General features: G+C 35.2%; 3 protein-coding genes across 3 annotated transcripts; 2 read left to right on the top strand and 1 right to left on the bottom strand.

The window, feature by feature from the left end:
• Positions 1–5,112: 5,112 nt before the first annotated feature.
• Positions 5,113–7,237, bottom strand: LOC141711504 (uncharacterized). Its single transcript, XM_074513979.1, has 2 exons — positions 6,830–7,237; positions 5,113–5,453 (listed from the first exon to the last, which is right to left on the bottom strand). The coding sequence occupies exons 1-2, from the start codon at positions 7,151–7,153 to the stop codon at positions 5,277–5,279; spliced, it is 501 nt and encodes a 166-aa protein (XP_074370080.1). The 5' UTR covers positions 7,154–7,237; the 3' UTR covers positions 5,113–5,276.
• Positions 7,238–13,588: 6,351 nt separating this feature from the next.
• LOC141713764 (uncharacterized) lies at positions 13,589–14,197 on the top strand. The gene has a single exon (XM_074517339.1). It carries the CDS (start codon positions 13,589–13,591, stop codon positions 14,195–14,197), a length of 609 nt encoding a protein of 202 aa, XP_074373440.1.
• A 114-nt stretch (positions 14,198–14,311) lies between these two features.
• Positions 14,312–14,939, top strand: LOC141713763 (uncharacterized). The gene is made up of 2 exons (XM_074517338.1): positions 14,312–14,506; positions 14,574–14,939. Exons 1-2 carry the CDS (start codon positions 14,312–14,314, stop codon positions 14,937–14,939), a joined length of 561 nt encoding a protein of 186 aa, XP_074373439.1.
• Positions 14,940–18,947: the final 4,008 nt, after the last annotated feature.

Raw genomic sequence — 18,947 nt, 5'->3', positions numbered from 1 at the left:
CTGATGTTGACTGCGGTACACTATTCAAACGCGCCGACAAGCACTACATGAATTTCATGATTCCAACAGAGCCATATTTTATCATTTGCCTCTTGGTTTGCCAATGAAAAGTTAAAACTAAGTCTGTTGGGGAAGATCTTTCACAACTAAAGCTTTCGCTCTTTATTAGAGCCAGGTGCTCTTATTTTACGACGGGAGGGACGATTGCTTTCATTACTGACCAGAAAGACACCAAATTCTCCTTTAGGTGCTTCAACATCATCTCTTTCGGTTCTTCGGCCATCCAGAGGTGTATATTCCCATTCTGCCTGGATCGAGTATCAGAAGTAATATCGTTTCTACTTTTTCGAGAAAACCGGTCTTCGGGTAATGTCAAATGCACTATGTTAACAAGTAGGGTTCATAGCTCTTGGTTGGATGATTGACACGAAGGGAGAATAAGCTATCGACCTGTGTCTTCTAGAAAGAGTCTAAATAACATCGCCAAAAAAAAGTCAATCAACGAAACCGGTAAGAAACAGAATTGACAAAATTCACCAGTGAAAAAATAAAAATATTGTAGGAAATATAAAGGAGAAAGAGCAATGAATCCCCTTTGATTTCTCTATTTATAGAGTAAGCGCGCAGTCAGTGTAGCATCTACTGTTCCCGTTCCTGTTGCTGGAGTGTTACAGGACGTTGACATTGGCCAATGAGGAGATTCGGCGGCAAAGAGCTGCTCGAAAAGGGTCATGGTTGGCCCAGTACATCCTCTTGTGCCTTGCCCCTCTCTCTAAAGGGTCTTGGTGCCGAAGAAGGTCAGTTGTTGAATCTCGTGCAAGTTAGGTTGTGGTTGTATTGGCTGCAAGCGGAACGTAGGCGCTTTAGGTGTGTATTGACCATGCTGCTTTAACCAGTCCCGCAAGTCAGGAAGACTCTGGCTTAGCCAATTCACTCCTAAACTATAGAAAGTTGGACATTCGATCACAAAATCCATTGACAGCTGCCCAATACGTGTTTATCAACCACCCGTGCATGCGGGGGCGCCGGTTATGAGAACAGTCAGAGCAGATTCTATATAAGAGTACCTTCTGTCCCATTTGGCTCAATATCAATAGCCGGAGATTAAATAGCGAGGGTTACGTATACGGTAAACATGAGCAAGAAAGGGGCTGCCATTAATTAGCTGCAAGGGATGAGAGAGGCCTTTTCCGGGTAAGGGATGAATGAGGCCTTACGAGGGCTCTTTCCCACTTAATTGATTAGATTCATTCCTTGAGCACACCAACTTCCTGGAAAAATGCCTACGGTTAAAAACCACCGACATGTCAAGATCCAAATTCGAATTGGTTACTGGTCCTGGTCAGAGGCCACTGTGTTCGCGCCGGCGGTCCACCAAAAAAGCCTTGCTAATCGAGCAGGTGTGCTGCCGAAGGCGAAGCACACTGGTTACGGGTAATACAGCTAATCTAGATAGCAGTTTCGGGGAGCAGGCAGTTTTTAAATCTTGGGGAACGGAAAGCGTTGCCACCACTTTCTAGCACTGAGGGCTCCTCCTGTAGAACTTAAGCAGTTACCCGCACACCTTCAATATGCCTTCCTGGGACCATAAAAGACTTACCCGGTAATAGTATCGTCAGCTTTCACTCACTTAATCTAAGACAGCGCTGATAGCTTGTAATTAACAGCCTCCTTATGAAACAGCAGCCTTTGAACTGTATTTAAGTAGTTATAGTTAAAGTTTGGAATCCTTGCAACTATGATAGAAAGCCGTTTGCTTGTTGCCAAACCCTTCGCCTTTTTTATCAAAGTAGGTCGCGACTGTTCTATTTTAGTCGGTCAGGGGAAACTACCGCTTCTACGACAGTTCCGCCTCCTCGTCTTGCTTCTGGCAAAGCTTCTGCTTTGCTTGCTTCTCCCTGGCCATGTCTCACTACAAGGATAGTACAGGCGCCTTTCTTTTTAACTATAGTGTGCTTCTTTTTTTAGGTTAAATTTTGATATTGATGAATAAAAAATGTGAATGCATATTTTAGTTTCTTAGATCCTATGTTAAAATATTTATAAACACATATTTTAATAAGAAAAATAAGCAAAAACACTAACTTTTTTTTAAAAAAAATTGTGATTTTATTATCTTTTAAAACTTTTTGCAAAAATAGGGAATCAATTAAAATCAAGCAGACACGCAATTAGTTGAATTGTGTTTTTTATATTGCATTTGAGATTACATGAGGTTGCATAAATTCGTCTAAAGTTGCATCTAGTTGCATCAAGTTGCATAAAACCGTATATTCGCAAAAAAAATGGAAAATAGTATTTTTGCAAATAAAAAGGTAATTTTGCAAATTTTTGTAAAAATATTTTTAGCCTAAGGTATTTTTCAAAAAAACTCTAGTAATATTTATGATTAAATTAAGTGATCGTGTATAATTTTAGTTTTTAATATTAAAATATTAAATTAACAAAAATATAATAAAGTGTCTTTTGATTCTTGATTCCAAATAAGTTATCAACCAAACACCACTTAAGGGTATCATTCTCATCCTATTTTTGAACCAAACTGGTGATATCCGGTATCAAGATCCAAACTCATACCAGCTTATACCGATTTTTGATTCCAACCTGATACCACCTAGTTGGCCAAACGATCCCTTAGGGGTTGTTTGGTTCACAAGACAGTATGAATTTGGAATAAGAAATTGGGTTAAAATGGTATGTGGTTGAGCAATCATTCATGATATTATGATATTATGTGTTTGGTTCGGTGTTGGAATGAATCTGTTTAATTTAAATATTTTTAATTCATTGATTTAATCAAACTTTTATATATTACATATGTCGAATTTAAGTTAATATACAACTTACAAACTAAAAAATTAAATAAATAAAAGTGATTAAAAATTTAAAATTTTCATTAATTTATAATTTTTAAAACAAGTAAAATATTACTAATTAGTATTAAATAAAAATAAGCATTACTTATTTAAGATTAAACAACATGATATTTAAGATATGTGTTTTAAATTTGCATTTAACTTTATAAATAAAAATAAAATAATGAAATTTAATTTCATACCTCGTACATCTCAAACTCACCTTGAGGTATCAAATCTGGATTCCAAATATGTTTAAGAAATTGATATCAAAATTTAAAAACAGTCAACCAAGCAACAAGTATGGGTTATCAAAACTGGATTCCAAATATGTTTAAGAAATTGATATCAAATTTTAAAAACAGTCAACCATGCAATAAGTATGGGTTTGAAAGAACGAAACTCATACATAATACTAGAATGAGTTGAACCAAATGACCCTTAAGATGTTACATTTCAAAAAGAAATCATTCAATAATTTTTTAAGTTTGTACTTAAAATTTAAAGGTTCTCTATTAGATATGGAACGATATTCATGGTATGATTACATTAATAACTTCTTTTAAAGTCAAAGCTTTTTAGTAAATTTGAGAACTCAAGCCAAGAGAACATACTATTACTGCAAGAGAGTTGCAGTGATCCAGTGGCTTCATACATTGTCTTTTCCCGCCTAAGAACTGAGGATATGCATCTGATACTGAATGGAATAAGTTCCCAATATCGACCCCTTCTTCCATCGGGATTTGCAGTGCATCCTGATGGACCTGCTACTGGAACAGAAGGATCCGGAGGATCGTTACTGACCATTTCGTTTCAGCTATTGGTCGATGATTCTCCGACATTCGTACCGCCCCCTGAAATGCATTCTCAAGCAGCAGACCTCCTCAACTGCACGACTGAGAGGATTAAAGTAGCAGTGGAGGAATTTCTATCTCAGGCGGCGCTGCTTGCTTCCATGAATGAGGCCTTGTAGAAATGAGTTTGTTATTTCATTATTTGTGTAATCATTAAACCGTAATAAGTTCACTTCTAAAATCTTACATTCGCTAAAATATTGGTTTAAGATTGTTTTGTGTGATGAGTTGGTTTTAGTTTATTTTTTTTACAGTATATACAGCATTAACCTTTTGGTCTTGCATTAGCACTTGTGTTTTGTTTCTGCAGCCAATGACTTGTTAACAGAGATGCACAAAAGGCCCACCGGGCCGGGCCTTGACCGGGCCTTAAAAAGTCCGGGCTTTGATCGGGCCAAACTTTTCGGGCTTTGACTTTGAACGGGCCGGGCCGAGCCCGGCTTTTCGGAAATTTCAAAGCCCGTTTGGGCCCTCGAGGCGGGCCAAACTGGGCTTTTTTCCGGGCCGGTTCGGATCGGGCCGGTCTTTTTTCTAATTTAAATCGGATCTAGTATTATTAGAGATTCCGAAAAATACATGTGTTAGCAACTAGATCATCGTAAAAATGTATTAGTTTACATGGAATATTATAGGAAAACATTATTTCGTTGAAAACATTTAAGTTCCGCAAAAAATAAACATGTTTATATAATATATTTTATCATTGTTATGATAACAATGATAACAATGATATCATTGTTATCATAATCGGGTCGGGCCGGGCCGAAGCCCGGGCTTTTAACCAGGCTTGGTCGGGCCGGGCTTTGCCTAAAAATATAGGGTCCGTCGAGAACCGAAGCCCGGGTCGGGCTTTGCCTAAAAATATAGGGCCCGTCGAGATCCGAAGCCCGGGCCGGGACCGGGTCGAGCTTTGACCGGGCCGGGCTTGACCGGATCGGGCCAGGCTAGATTTTCGGGCCCGGGATTTTTGTGCATCTCTACTTGTTAATAATTAATTTTCTTACCGTGTATGATTGTTTTGTTTGTGCAGCCAATGACTTGTTAATACTTAATAGTTTATTTTCTTACCGTGTATACAGGTAAAACCTTAAGATCTTACATTTGCTAGAATACCTGCAAATCGATAATGAAGGGATTAGAGGAGGGGAATGGGAAGCATAATACTTCCCTGTTATCAGGCGGATTCGAGATTGGGATAGACTCCCCTCAGGTTTCGAGATTGGGGATGGACTCCCCTTAGGGGATCCAATGCGCCCATTCCAAGTACATAACTGCAGCATAGCAGATATAGGTTGCATTGGGGAAACAAAGGCCTCTCTTTAGGGAATAGAAAAGAAAACGAAAAAGAAATGCTTATCCTGTTTAGCAGCAACAACTTATCAAAATAAGGTTGAAAGGGCACGGACCGAAATGAACCTCGTATATAGAACATCTTTTTCCAAATAAAAAGACTTCGGTAACACATTTTAGTATCTAAATTTCTAAATTACAAAACCGAAGAAACACTAAACAAACCAACACTCATGAGCAAAAACAGTTAGCAGCTGATTGATGAGTTGAAATGATATCAAACCCTCTTTTTCCTGTTGAATATAGGTCTCTTGCCAATTGTAGTAGTTCTTCCAGAATGGGGTACCAGGCCACGCAATATGGCTAAAAGAGCAAAACCCATGAAAGGGTAGTACAACATCATGAGCTTTTCCGATGCTCTTCCTGAATTCTTCATCTCTGCTAATATGGCTACCTGAATAAATTTCATTTACAAGTTGAACATTAGTAGTGCTTGATTTTCAGAAGAGTTTTGTGTAGCATCAAACATAATGGCTCAAGTGCCTATTCCCCATTTGAACGTATGTCTTGAAAACAGGTAAAGGCATTTGAAAAAACAAGCTGAAAATAGATGGAGAATAAGCGGCTAATACCAGTTCAAACATCTTTAGTGAAATATGCTATACAACCAACAGTGTGTAGTGAGACCTGACCCAGAAACACATTTAGGCCGGGAAGTATTATGTTGTACAACTACGCTGACTTTACAAGTTATACTCATCGACTAGCAAGTACCACCATCAAAATGTTCTTAAATGAACCAATTCTATTAGTGATTGATGAAAACACATACTGTATGTACAAAGTAAAATAAATTATTTCGTTAAAATGGTTAGGTCAACCTCATTTAGGAAGATATCAGGGTTAGCAAGGAGAAACAAAAACATCCGAGCGCAATTGTATCCTTTCCTAAAGGAGAAGCGGAAAGCACTAACTGGTTTTTATTTATTCTTTTTCCATATTCTGAGAGAAGACTCCATCAATCATATTTCTTTAACATCTATGCCTCCTAAATCCCAACGATTAGCATACAAATTCTTCTTACCAAATATGATTTAAGGTGCTGTACAGGCAAAGATGGGAAATATTTCTTAATTTTAGGTACCGTAGTGTACTAATATTGTTTGCCAAATACAATCACTAATCAAATTAAGAAAAAACATCACACGCATCTAACCATCCTGCTTTTGGGGGAAAATAAAGTAAAAAGAAGCACCAGTATCTCCACTGTCACACGAAACCTATGGTCCTATCAAGGACGAAGCAAACAAAATGAAAACCTTTCATTCTTTTTCACTCCTAAGCACAAACCTATATCATTCAAATCCTTTCACATTCCCTCTACATCCTCTCTTCCTCGCCGCCATAATAAAAATAACTTCATGGTTTAATACCCTCGGATATGGTCTTCAATAAACTTGGGGAAGAGGGGTATGTTATCTAGTGCAGCTTTTCTTTCCTATCAATACAGGGTAAAAAACCACAACAAAAAACCTAAATCATACATCACCGCTTCTTAAAATAAATAAAACCCTTGCAAATTACCCTTGATATCCAATTCCACACATTCATAGTGTTGGGGATTTCCTCTAACACACTTACGGTTTTTAGAGTGTTACTTAACATGGTATCCGACCTCATCTAGGTAGGGGTCCATTTATTTAATCTAATACCTTAACGTTTTAGATGGACCAGTTACTTAACACGCAGAAATAATCAACAAAATTCAATATACATACAAACATAAACAATTCATAAAAGTGCATAATCAAAAGGGAAAAAAGGGTGTACCATTGCAGTAAGAGTAGATGAGCCATACATCAAACAAACAGTCTTAATCCAATATTTACCAGCAAAAATCCCATAAAGAGCAGCAATCGAAAGAGGCCACTGAAACAAAAGCTCAAGCCAAACAATCCCAACAAAGAAATGAGGTTTCTCAGCAACTAAATAATCACCATATTCATTTGTGTACCACGTTTTAAGATTCACAAGAACATCTGGGTACAGACCCCGAGGCAGACATGTTTGAGAATCAAGAACAGGAACAGCCACTGCTATTACCAAGAAAAACAAGAACAGTATTGCATCTATGAGTTTTGTAAAGCCTCCCATGTTGATGTTGTGTTTGTGTGTTTTGTAAGAAGGGGATCTTGGAAATGATTAGGTGTGTGTTGAATTGATGTGAAATATTATCAGGTTGTAAAGTATTAGATCGTGTAGTACATTAGATACACGTAGCCTTGTGTTCTGTCCACGTGTTCTAATTTGTTTTGCTGGCAGTTTTGTTTTTTGTTAAGATTTTTACAATTTATCCAAAACACTGTATTTTAATTTAAAAATACAGTCTATTATTTATCTATTATTTCTTACACTTCCTCTGTCTTTCTTTTAAAAAAAACTAGGTTTATATCCGTGAGATGCGGGATAATTTATAAATAATTTTATAACATTTTTATAATTTTAAATTTTCTTTTAAAAAATATTATGTTCATTAATTTAGTCTTATAATTTGATTTATTTACTTTTAATGGTAATATATTTTTAAACATGTCAAATAATATATAATATATTTTCAAGCCTTTTTATATTTGTTAACTTATTTACAACTATATTTTTGCAAAATATTAATTTTAATAAATCTAAATATCTACTTTTTGTATAACTTCACATTATATTTGTTCATATTTTTTTTATTTTTTTAGCATTAACATTAAAAATATATGTGTAAGTGAAATTTGTAACCAAAAATTTAAATTCACCTTAAAGGTTTTATTTGATAATATATCTATATGTTGATTATTATTTTACCAAAATATAGTGTAGAAAAATTTATTTTTACATATTTATTATTACTTTTTCTCTTATTTATATCTTTATAAATTATTTTGTATATAATATATCTTCAAATATGTCAAGTAATATATAATATATTTTCAAATTTTTTATATTTGTTTTGTAGTGGTTATGTTATGGTTATTATATTTTATATATAAATATGTTACATTTTTTTGTTTTCATGTTAATTTGGTTCTCTACATCTTAGTATTTTTTTTGGAATTTATATTTATTTATGTATTATATATTTTTATTCATATTAATATTTTGAATATTATAATAGTTTAACTTTAGTTAATTTATCATTATTGTCAATACTTACATATTAAAAATGTATTAGAAACATTTAGAGTTTATTGTGAAAATTATCTAAATGTGTTTCTTATTTTATAAGATAAAAATAAAATTATCTATTCGAAAATATTTTAAATCAAACTAATATATGATTTCTACTTTAACTTGATTAACAGATGATTTCTTAATTGTTACTTATATTTATTTTAAATGATTCTACTTTAACTTGATTAACAGATGATTTCTTAATTGTTACTTATATTTATTTTTATTAAGATAATTGTTGTTTGTATTAGATATTTATATATAATATAATACTTATATTATTATTTTATATTATTTAAGAATATATTTTTATAATTTAATTTGTTAATTAGTTATCTATTTTGTTTGTTATAAAAATTATTAGCTATTATAATGGTAGATTAGAATAAATGAAAAACACACTCATTTAAGAATGTGTAATATAGTTTAATTTCTTAATTAATTACTTATCGTGTTTTTTATACAGATTATTAAGTATTATAATGAAATATTATAATAAATTAAATAAATATAATATGTAATGTATTTTATTAAATTTACATTTAATTTGAAATTATAATAGTTTTATTATTATTATTATTATTATTATTATTATTATTATATTTCTTCCTTGTTTTTATGTTTTATTGGATTGATGTACTCTAAATTTTTTAAAACAAATAAAACACATGTAATATTTATACTTAAATATAATCTAAATGTGTTTCTTATTATATAAGATAAAAGTAAAATTATCTATTCGAATTTTAAATCAAACTAACATATTCCATTTTTTTATAAAAAAAATGATTGTACTTTAACTTGATTAAAAGATGATTTCTTAATTGTTACTTATATTTATTTTTATTAAGATAATTATTGTTTGTATTAGATATTTATATATAATATAATACTTTTATTATTATTTTATATCATTTAATGATATATATTTATAGTTCAATTTGTTAATTAGTTATCTATTTTGTTTGTTATACAAATTATTAGCTATTATAATGGTATATTAGAATAAATGAAAAACCCACCCTATTGTACCTACACTTTAGCACGTGGTGACGACCAAACCGTACCAGTAAAACTCCCTTACTCCAGTTATATATAGGATATAATATGTCTACACCTTGTTATGTCTCAAATTTCACTAAGATATGAGGGGATAAGTTTCGACAGGAGGATCTCAATGAGGCCTGAACGAGAAGAACAGACATGACGAGAAGGGAAGAAACAAAGTGAGATGGGATACTGATCGTAGACATGATACTAAGCAGAAGGCAAGTCATGAGCACATGAGTGTTCAGCTGTTTGAATAAGTACGAAGACTTAGTCCAGCAACAGCCATAGTTTGTGGGGATCGAAGCTAACAACAAGCCCTATTGTCTAGCAATGTACACCAGCATAAGATAATGAGGGAAGAGAGGATAGGCATGAATTTGAATGAGGTGAAAGAAGAGGAACAACCAAGAGCGGGAGATACAAATAAGCTCAACACAAGAACAAGCACACACACATGCTGCAGACACAAACACTCAAGTTGGAACATGAAAAACATGAACATAAACCTTGTACAGAAAAATTCTTTTGTGTAGAACAAATCCAACCTTGTAGTCAAAGTCAAAGTACAGTGAAACTCTTTAGGTTGGGCATACAATCCCACCTGCGATTTTGCCTATTCATACGTTTTCCGTGTCACCAAATTCTCGTGTTATTTACATTCTTGTTCTAGTTCTTTTTAGTTTAATACTTGAATTGATCAAATTAATCCTTAGTAATTAACCTGCAAATTTTGGTAAAAATAAATGGTGTTGTCTGTAAGAAACTTGCTAAGGATTCAATCGATTTGTTACAATGACGAGCAACGAACCAGAAGTAGAAACCACAAACCAAGGAGCTGAGACAGAGATCAACAAAGAAATAACTGCAATATTGAAGAAACTACAAGTGGAGATGGAGAAAATGTGTTCAGAAAATGAGGAATTGAAGAAGAAGATCACTACGGCTAAATCGAAGATGAAAACTGCTACAAAAAAACAATCTCAATTATGGTCAAGCGTTTAAACATGGATAACGCGGAAGAATGTGATGAACATGAGGAACCAAGAAAGGATATTGATGATGTTATTGAAATAGAGGAGATCGAGAATGCAACAAATAAGAATGATGACACGAAACGACGACATGATGAACGACACTATGATGACTACGAGGAACAAGATGAGGATCGTGACAGGAGAAGGTTACGACATATGAGTTCAAAATCTCGTAATCATGTTCCATAAGAGTTTAAAAGAGAACTACAAGAGGTAAGGGAATTGATCGAAAGGATCCCCGGGTGTCCCCAAGCCATTGGAGAAAGTGACCCTAACAAGCTATGATGATTCGCCCTTTGACGACAACATCGCTTTGGTGGAAATACCAAAACGCTTCATTGTGCCACAAATGAGACTATACGATGGAACCAGCGATCCATTGAAACACATAGCACTGTATAAACAAAGAATGTTCACAGTGCCATTACACGGGACTTGAAAGAAGTCTTTATGTGTAAGGGATTTGGTTCAACACTATCGGGTCCAGCTCTACAATGGTTCGTAAATTTGCCAAATAGAAGTATAAGAACGTTTTCCAATTTAGAAGATGCATTAAATATGCACTTTACAAGAGGTAGAGTGTTCGAGAAAACTATAAGTGATTTATACAAGATTGTGCAACGCCATAAAGAACCATTACGTGATTACTTGACACGATTCAATAGAGAGAAAGTGACTATAATCAATTGTGATATTCCTACAGCTATTGAAGCATTCATGAGAGGCTTGGAAAGAGAATTACCACTCTATGAAGAACTCACGAAGTATCCATATAGGACTATGAAAGATGTATAAGAAAAAGCTATGGCACAAGTCAGACTGGAAGAAGACAGGAGGGAAGATGATGACAAGTACTATAGACCTTCAAGAAAGATTAGGACACCAAGGTCTAGGGAATACAAACCATATTCAAGGCCTACTAGAGAAGAAGCATATGTCAATACGACGCAAGAATGTAATAAATGGAGAAAGGATGAATGTACAGACTAGAGGAAAGACCCCAATTTGCCACCAACATATAATAGTTATGGTTTCTCAATAACACCATAAGCCATGATGAAGGAGTTCATAAAGCTGAGAGATATTGTCAAGTGGCCAATAAAAAGCAACAAACCCAACGCGGATCCAGACTCTAAGCTATTGTGTAATTACCATGGAGATTATGGACACAAAGTCGATGATTGTGTAGCTTTGTGAAAGGAATTACATTTCTTGATCAAGAAGGGCTATTTAATTGAGTTCATGACGGGTAATAAGACTGCATATGTCATGAGAGAAGGTTCACCAAATAGAGATAATAAAATGCCAATGAGACAGCCACCACCCCCACCACACCATAAAGTGATTAATTTCACTGCAGGATGTTCTGAAGTGTGTGGGTCGACATATTCTCAAGCCAAAAGAGTGGTTAGGGAGACAGACATATGAGTTGCTCAAGCAGAAGTGAACAACAATTTACCATCCTTAATGTTTGACGAATCAGACAAGGGGAATATTCGAGAACCACAACGGGACGGTCTTGTCATCTCACTTCCAGTGGGAAATTACTTGATCAAAAGGATTTTATTGGACAACGGGAGTGCTTCCAACATCATGATGTTAAGCATATTAAAGCAAATGGGTTTGGCCAGAAAGTGACATGATAAAGAAGACGACAACATTGGTGGGATTTAGTGGAGAGACTAAACGCACAATGGGTGAAATTATGTTGCCTACATATGCACAAAGAGATAATCTCTTGGAGAAATTTTACATAATTGATGTTGACTCCATGTATAACATATTTATGTGAAGACCTTGGATTCATAATTTAAAGGTTGTCCCGTCAACATATCATCAAGTGCTCAAATTCCCAACACCATGGGGCGCACAAGAAATTTGAGGAGACCAAAACACGGCATGAGAATGCTATAAGACGTGCTTGAAGCAAAGCATCCAACACAATGAGAATGAAGCGCATGTAGCCACAATAATGGGACCTGAGAAGTTAGCTGAGATTGACTTGAAAAAAGGGACAAAAAAGTCTTGATAGGAGAAGACCTCTCACCAACAATTGAATCAAACTTGGTTGAGTTCTTGACCATCATACTGGACGATTTGTATGGGAGCATGACAACATCACGGGTATTGATCCTGATGTGATAAAACATAAGCTAAATGTTGATCCAACTTACACTCCTATCCAATATAAAAGAAGAAAGTTTGCAGGAAAAAGAAATAAGATAATCAATGATGAAGTAGACAGAGTCTTGAAAGCTGGGATGATCAAAGCAGTAGATTATCCTGAATGATTGGACAATGTTATTATAGTACAAAAGAAGAATGGAAAATGGAGGGTTTATGTTGAATATACAGACTTGAACAAAGCCTGTCCCAAAGATCCTTATCCATTACCCCATATTGATACCATGGTGGACTCGACAGCTGGACATGAGTTACTTAAATTCTTAGACACATCAAGTGGTTTCAATCAAATACAAATGGAGTTGTCTGATTATGAGAAAACAACGTTCATCACTGACAGGGGGATATATTTCTATCTAGCCATGCCTTTTGGATTATGTAATGCTGGTGCAACCTTTCAAAGACTTGTCAACAAAATGTTTAAAGATCAAATAGGTCAAGTAATGGAAGTTTACATAGACGACATGGTATTCAAGTCAGTGAATGCTGAGAATCATGTTCGTCATCTACAGGAAGTATTTAAAATTTTAAAATTATATAACATGAAGCTCAACCCATCCAAATGTAACTTTGTTGTATCTTCAGGAAAGTTTCTTGGACATATGGTAACAAGAAGGTGAATTGAAGCTAGTCCAGAACAAATTAAAGCAATCTTCGAGTTGAAAAGTCCATCTAATATGAAAAAAGTACAGAAACTGATGGGGAGAGTTGCAGCCCTGCATAGATTTATTTCCCGGTCTTCAGACAGGTGCAAGCTTTTTTATGACGTCTTAAGAAAGAAGAAAGGATTTGAATGGACGGGCAGACATGAAGCGGCACTCGATGACTTGAAAACTTACCTTACCACTCCTCCACTCTTATCCAAACCATCACAAGGTGAAGCTCTTTATGTCTACTTGTCTGTCACTGATCACGCTGTAAGTGCAGTACTTGTCAAGGAACATGAAGGTGTCCAATCGCCTATTTATTATGTCAGCAAAAGCCTAGTGGATGTGGGGACATGAATTTTACGAAGCTAAGGCATTATTTCGAGTCTCATAAAATATATGTCATGACAAATTTCCCTTTTAGGACCGTTTTGAGTAAGCCCGAATTGACGGGAAGGATGGCTAAATGGGCCATCCTCCTAAGTACATATGATATCGTATACGACATTAGAACTGCCATAAAATCGCAAGCTTTAGCTGACTTTGTGGTTGATTTCAGTCGAAGCCAAATGACAGCAACTGAAGAGGAGTTCCAACGAGTTGTTTCGAGAGCAGACGTCAACCCATGGACGTTACACATTGATGGGGCTTCAAACTTGAATGGAACAGGTTTGGGGCTTGTGTTAAAATTGCCACAAGGGAATATAATAGCATATTCAATATGTTGTGGTTTCAAAACTACTAATAATGAGGCTGAGTACGAGGCAATAATCTTGGGATTGACGACTGCCAAAGACATGAAAGTTACACACATCGACGTAAAATGTGACTCACTTGATTGTCAATCATGTCAATGGTTCCTAGATGTCACTAAACAATTGACAAATTATTTTGACATATTCAACATACAACAGATACCAAGGGAGAGTAATATTCAAGTTGATGCACTAGCTGGGCTTGGGGTAATTTTCAATGGCCTTAGATTGAACAACATCCCAATTGTACATATCATAAAGCCTGTTGTCGAAAGGTTAGCCTATGAAATGAAAGTGTTGGCCCTTAATTAATACGATGGCAATGGAGATGAAGTCGTAGACAGCTGGATCCAAACATACAAGGATTACTTAAAACATGGAATTCGATCTAGAAACAACAATGAAGCCAGGATCCTTAGGATAAAAATGTCAAGATTCACTATTGCGGACAATGAGTTGTTCAAAAAATCTTCTACGGGACTATTTCAAAGATGTTTGAAAAAGTATGAGGCCGACATGGTTTTGAGGGATGCACATGAAGGAGAATGTGGGAATCACACCAAATGGGAGAAACCTTTCACTGAAAATATTACGCTTAGGTTATTATTGGCCAATGTTAAGGCAAGACGCCTTGGAGTACACGAAGAAATGTGACACTTGTGAAAGACATGCTTCTGTGATACATCAGCCGTCTGAGCTCCTGAACATGTCCATTCCTTCTTGGCCCTTCATGAAGTGGGGAATGGACATTGTGGGAAAGATGCCACCTGCACCTGGACAGATAGTCTTTTTGCTAGTCATGACAGATTATTTTTTGAAATGGATCGAAGCGAAGGCGTTCAAGCAAGTCACGTCAAAAGAAGTGATATCATTCATCAAGAGGAATATTTTATGCAAGTTCGATGTGCCATCTGAGATCATTTGTGACAATGGATCGCAATTCATAAGTAAAAAGATGAAAGCATTTTGTAAACGGTGGAACATCAACTTAATCAAGTCAACACCAAGATACCCCCAAGCTAATGGACAGGCTGAATCAAGTAATAAATCATAATCAACAATCTTAAGAAGAGGCTAACAACATGTAAAGGGAAATTGGCTGAGAAATTGCCTTGGGTATTATGGTCAAACAGGACCATCTCAAAAACATCAACAGTGCAGACGCCTTATAGCTTGATTTATAGGACAGAAGCTATCCTACCAACTGAAGTCATGATGCCCACTTCCAGTTATGGACTGTTAACTACAGATTTGAATGACAAGAAGTTGGCAATGAAATAGACATGATAGATGAACTTTGAGACATAGCAAGGACGCATATGGTGTCATACCAACAAAGAATTGCTAACAGTTACAACAAATATGTACATTTGAGAGCATTCCGAGTTGGTGACTTAGTATTGAGGAAGACATTCCAAAACACCATGGACATGACGGCGGGAAAGTTTGCTGACACTTGGAAATGTCATTACCTCATTGATTCAGTTGTCGGGCGTGGGGCTTATCAGTTGTCTCGCTTGGATGGTACACAAATACCAAGGAGTTGGAATGCTTTATAGCTGAAACTTTATGACGTCTAAAGTTTTCTAATCTCTCTCGTTATTTCAATTCTTAGGAAAATCTGAGAATAAGTCATTAGGATATAGTTACAATTATTTTTTTAATTTCGTTCAATGCTTTTAATATGACTTTTCACTTGATGAAATTGTTTCTCTTTATTATCTTGCATTATATGTTACATGATTATGTGAATTATTCCTATCAAATATGTTGGCTCTTGTGGATTTCATGTTATGAAATGTTTAATTTAATGTACTTTGTCATAATAAAATTAAGAATGCTTTTATAAATATTGTGTTTACCAATTTATCGAATCAAAAGTGTTATTACGAATACAAGGGTTGATCACCCTGTTAAGATGTTTTGCTTCAAATAAGAACAAAGAATAAAGAGATGACAGTATGATCGACATGAGTGTCTTATAGGGCCGATAACGTTATGACAAGAATACTAAAATATGTTTACATATCAATAACATATGACATGAATTGTCAGTGAGTATTAAGAGGGATAAAGGCCTATTAACCACTTTACGAGTGCATGCACCAACGTATGATAACATATAGAAAATGTGTTTTTTTATTTGACAAGTGCCATTATCTATGAAAGTAAAAATAAAGGTTGTTACAATATCTTATGACGATAAGGCAAAAATACACTCATTTTTAAAACAATATGCTTTACAAGACTACATAAAAGTTCATTATGGCAAGCAATTAATTATAATATTTCACATTAATCTATCGTCAAGTGTAAGTCTATTATTTTAAACAGTAACGGTTAAGCAAACTTTGTCTTACAAATTGTCCAAATAAGAGTGTGCGCTACATCATTAAGAGAAGATAACAACAATCAATGACAGGATTTAGAACATAATTACACTTGAGGCACATAAATAGAAGAAAAAATATTGCGACACCAAAAACAGAATTCCATAATGATATACACAAAGGTATATCAAATATTTAAGATAAAAACCAACGAAAAATAAACCAAGATCCCCCGCTATAAGGCTAGAAAAACCAATATAAAACTGAAATGAAAAAGTACGGAGATCAAAACAAGTTCATGGCAAAAGTAGACAGGAAGAATATATAAACATTAAGTCACTCGTCATCAGGGTTGTCATCTTTGGGGGATTTCATCTCAACATCATCAGCTGGAATGTCGAATTCGTCCAAGGGGAAAGCATCATCAGAACAATCTTTGTTATAAATATTCATGGTCTCAAACACATCCCAAAACTTTCATTCTCCTCTGTGGTACTTCAATATAGTATCTAACTCGGTCCTCATAATTTGTTGGTGGATAACCTTTTCAGCTTCAGAACGCATATCATGCTCAATAGGCTATACCTTGGTGGCAAAGTCATTTAACTTCTTCTGCAAATCTTTCATGGCGACTAGTCTTTCCTGGGCAAGACCCTCTGCAATCTCTAATTTCTTAGCACAAGTACTATGTTCCACTTCAAGCTCTTTGATCGTTTACATCTTGTGATTGTAAACCTCACGAGCAACTAAAATGCTTTGGAGTTTCTGCATAATGACAAAGGACAAGTTAAAAAAATAGCAGCAGGAATCAAATAAAAACAAAGATATTAAAAAGAAAAAGATTATGTCAAGACATACATGAAATGAGTAACCAACACTATCGTCAATAATGTCTTCAACTTCTTTTGTCGAAAGATCTTCCATTGACTGTGGAAGTAACATGTCGTCAAGAAAGTGGGAAAATGTAGAGGGATTGGCATGGATCTGAGCTGATAGTGGTAACAGAGGGACTGACCCTGACTTTTTTAGTCATTGGGCTTGCAGTAGGGCTCATCTTGGGACTCATCAACATGGGGGCTTTGGAAGACCCAGTTTTTGTGGACTTTTCCTCACGGGATCGTTTGCTGAACAGATCTTTACTAGAAATTATAAGGGCTTAATGATCGGGGGCTTAAATTCTATAATCAAAAAGCATGGCTCAATCCACGATAGTAAAAAAATCCACTCAGACAAAGCCAAGAAGAGGTATGTCATATAAGAAAATACACGACATATACCTTTGGCGTACATACGTCCTGAACTCATCTCCATATTTTGATCACTCTTGGGCTCTCCAAAGTTTCAGAAGAAAGACTCTGGATTGATTGAGATGTCCTGACAACAGGGGAAACAGCCAACTAGCCCCTGGTCCTATTTGCAACAGTCTTGGATGCAATTTTCTTTGAAACACAAGCCTCACTCTTGGAGTGCGTCTTCTTCATATCATTAACAAACTCTTCAACATTTACATGTCCAACACTCCGTATGGGTCTACCTAGACAATTAGGCCACAACATATGTATGACAAAGATAACAACGAATTATGATAAAAAAAATCAAAAATATCTATGCAAATGCAGAATAGAATGATAACTTATTACATAGTAGATTGAAGAGAAACAACATGATATCAATATACTTGATGAAAATGAAGAAAATTATAGATGTATTGACAAATAGACATGCAAGAACGGAGAAGTATAACGCGCACAAAGTGTACAATGAATGAATTTGAGACATGAAGGTGAGCAAAAATAAAAGTAAGTTATGTTCCAGAAACAGTACCTAGGTTGTTCCAGCGCTCCAGGAGATAATCAACACCTTCACCTAATGTTTTCTTTTTGAAAAAAAAACATAATTCTTTTTCCAGTTCCTGCCATTACCTGTGTCGTTGTTAAGAATCATGGGATTGTCAATGTCTTTTTTTGTAAATCCAATCCTACAGTTGCTAAACTTCTTGAGACCGTATGAGTGTTTCACAACTTCAGCGTCAATCTTTAATCTATGTTTCTCTTCAATGGCATTCATACGCGCCAATGTCTTTCATGCAAAAGGCATGAGTTGTTCAGGGGAGACGTTTAATGTCTTCAACACATTCACAATAAACTTGGAAAATGGGAAAGTAAGGCCGACACCAAAAGGGTAAAAATAGAAGTATACCCAACCTTTTTTGTATGAGTCAGCTCGGATAGATGAGTCAGGCATAATGATATTGGCGTTGGTATGGAAAAACAACTTCATCTCCTCAACTCTCTGGTTTCATAACACTAGGTTGGTTGTCACGAGCATCGAGTAGATTAGTAGCAATCTAATCGGAGGTTTCAATTGACATTATAGGGGATTCGTTGTTGTGACTTTCAGAACTACATGTGGTTTTCTTAGCCATTGCTTGAAAGCAATAAGAGGATTTTTTTTATTAAAACGGAAGAAGAATACAGAGAGACAAAGACAATGAAAGGAGGTTTATAAGGAGTGTATATAGGAAGATGGGTAGATAGCAAATAAACATGAAGAGGGTTTTTTTACGAACGAGTAGCCAATGCATGTATATCCCTAGGCTGATTACACGCGTTTCAAGGGGGTGCATGATTCACATACACTACCTACATCTACGGTCAAAGCTGTTAATTTAATTTTTGGTTTAAGATTTTATTAATAAAATTTCCTTAATTCAATAAAATTGGGGGCTATTG

Source organism: Apium graveolens, chromosome 3, assembly GCF_009905375.1.
Source record: "Apium graveolens cultivar Ventura chromosome 3, ASM990537v1, whole genome shotgun sequence".
Taxonomy (NCBI): Eukaryota; Viridiplantae; Streptophyta; class Magnoliopsida; order Apiales; family Apiaceae; genus Apium; species Apium graveolens.
The sequence above is the reverse complement of the archived record's forward strand: the minus strand, read 5'-3'. Positions and strand labels throughout refer to the sequence as shown.

Coding starts and splice junctions, on each gene's coding strand:
- LOC141711504 (XM_074513979.1), bottom strand. CDS start 7,153: ATGGGAGGCTTTACAAAACTCATAGATGCAATACTGTTCTTGTTTTTC. Junction 5,454..6,829: donor CATCTACTCTTACTGCAATG/GTACACCCTTTT, acceptor AAATTTATTCAG/GTAGCCATATTAGCAGAGAT.
- LOC141713763 (XM_074517338.1), top strand. CDS start 14,312: ATGTCAAGATTCACTATTGCGGACAATGAGTTGTTCAAAAAATCTTCT. Junction 14,507..14,573: donor TATTATTGGCCAATGTTAAG/GCAAGACGCCTT, acceptor GTGATACATCAG/CCGTCTGAGCTCCTGAACAT.
- LOC141713764 (XM_074517339.1), top strand. CDS start 13,589: ATGGCTAAATGGGCCATCCTCCTAAGTACATATGATATCGTATACGAC.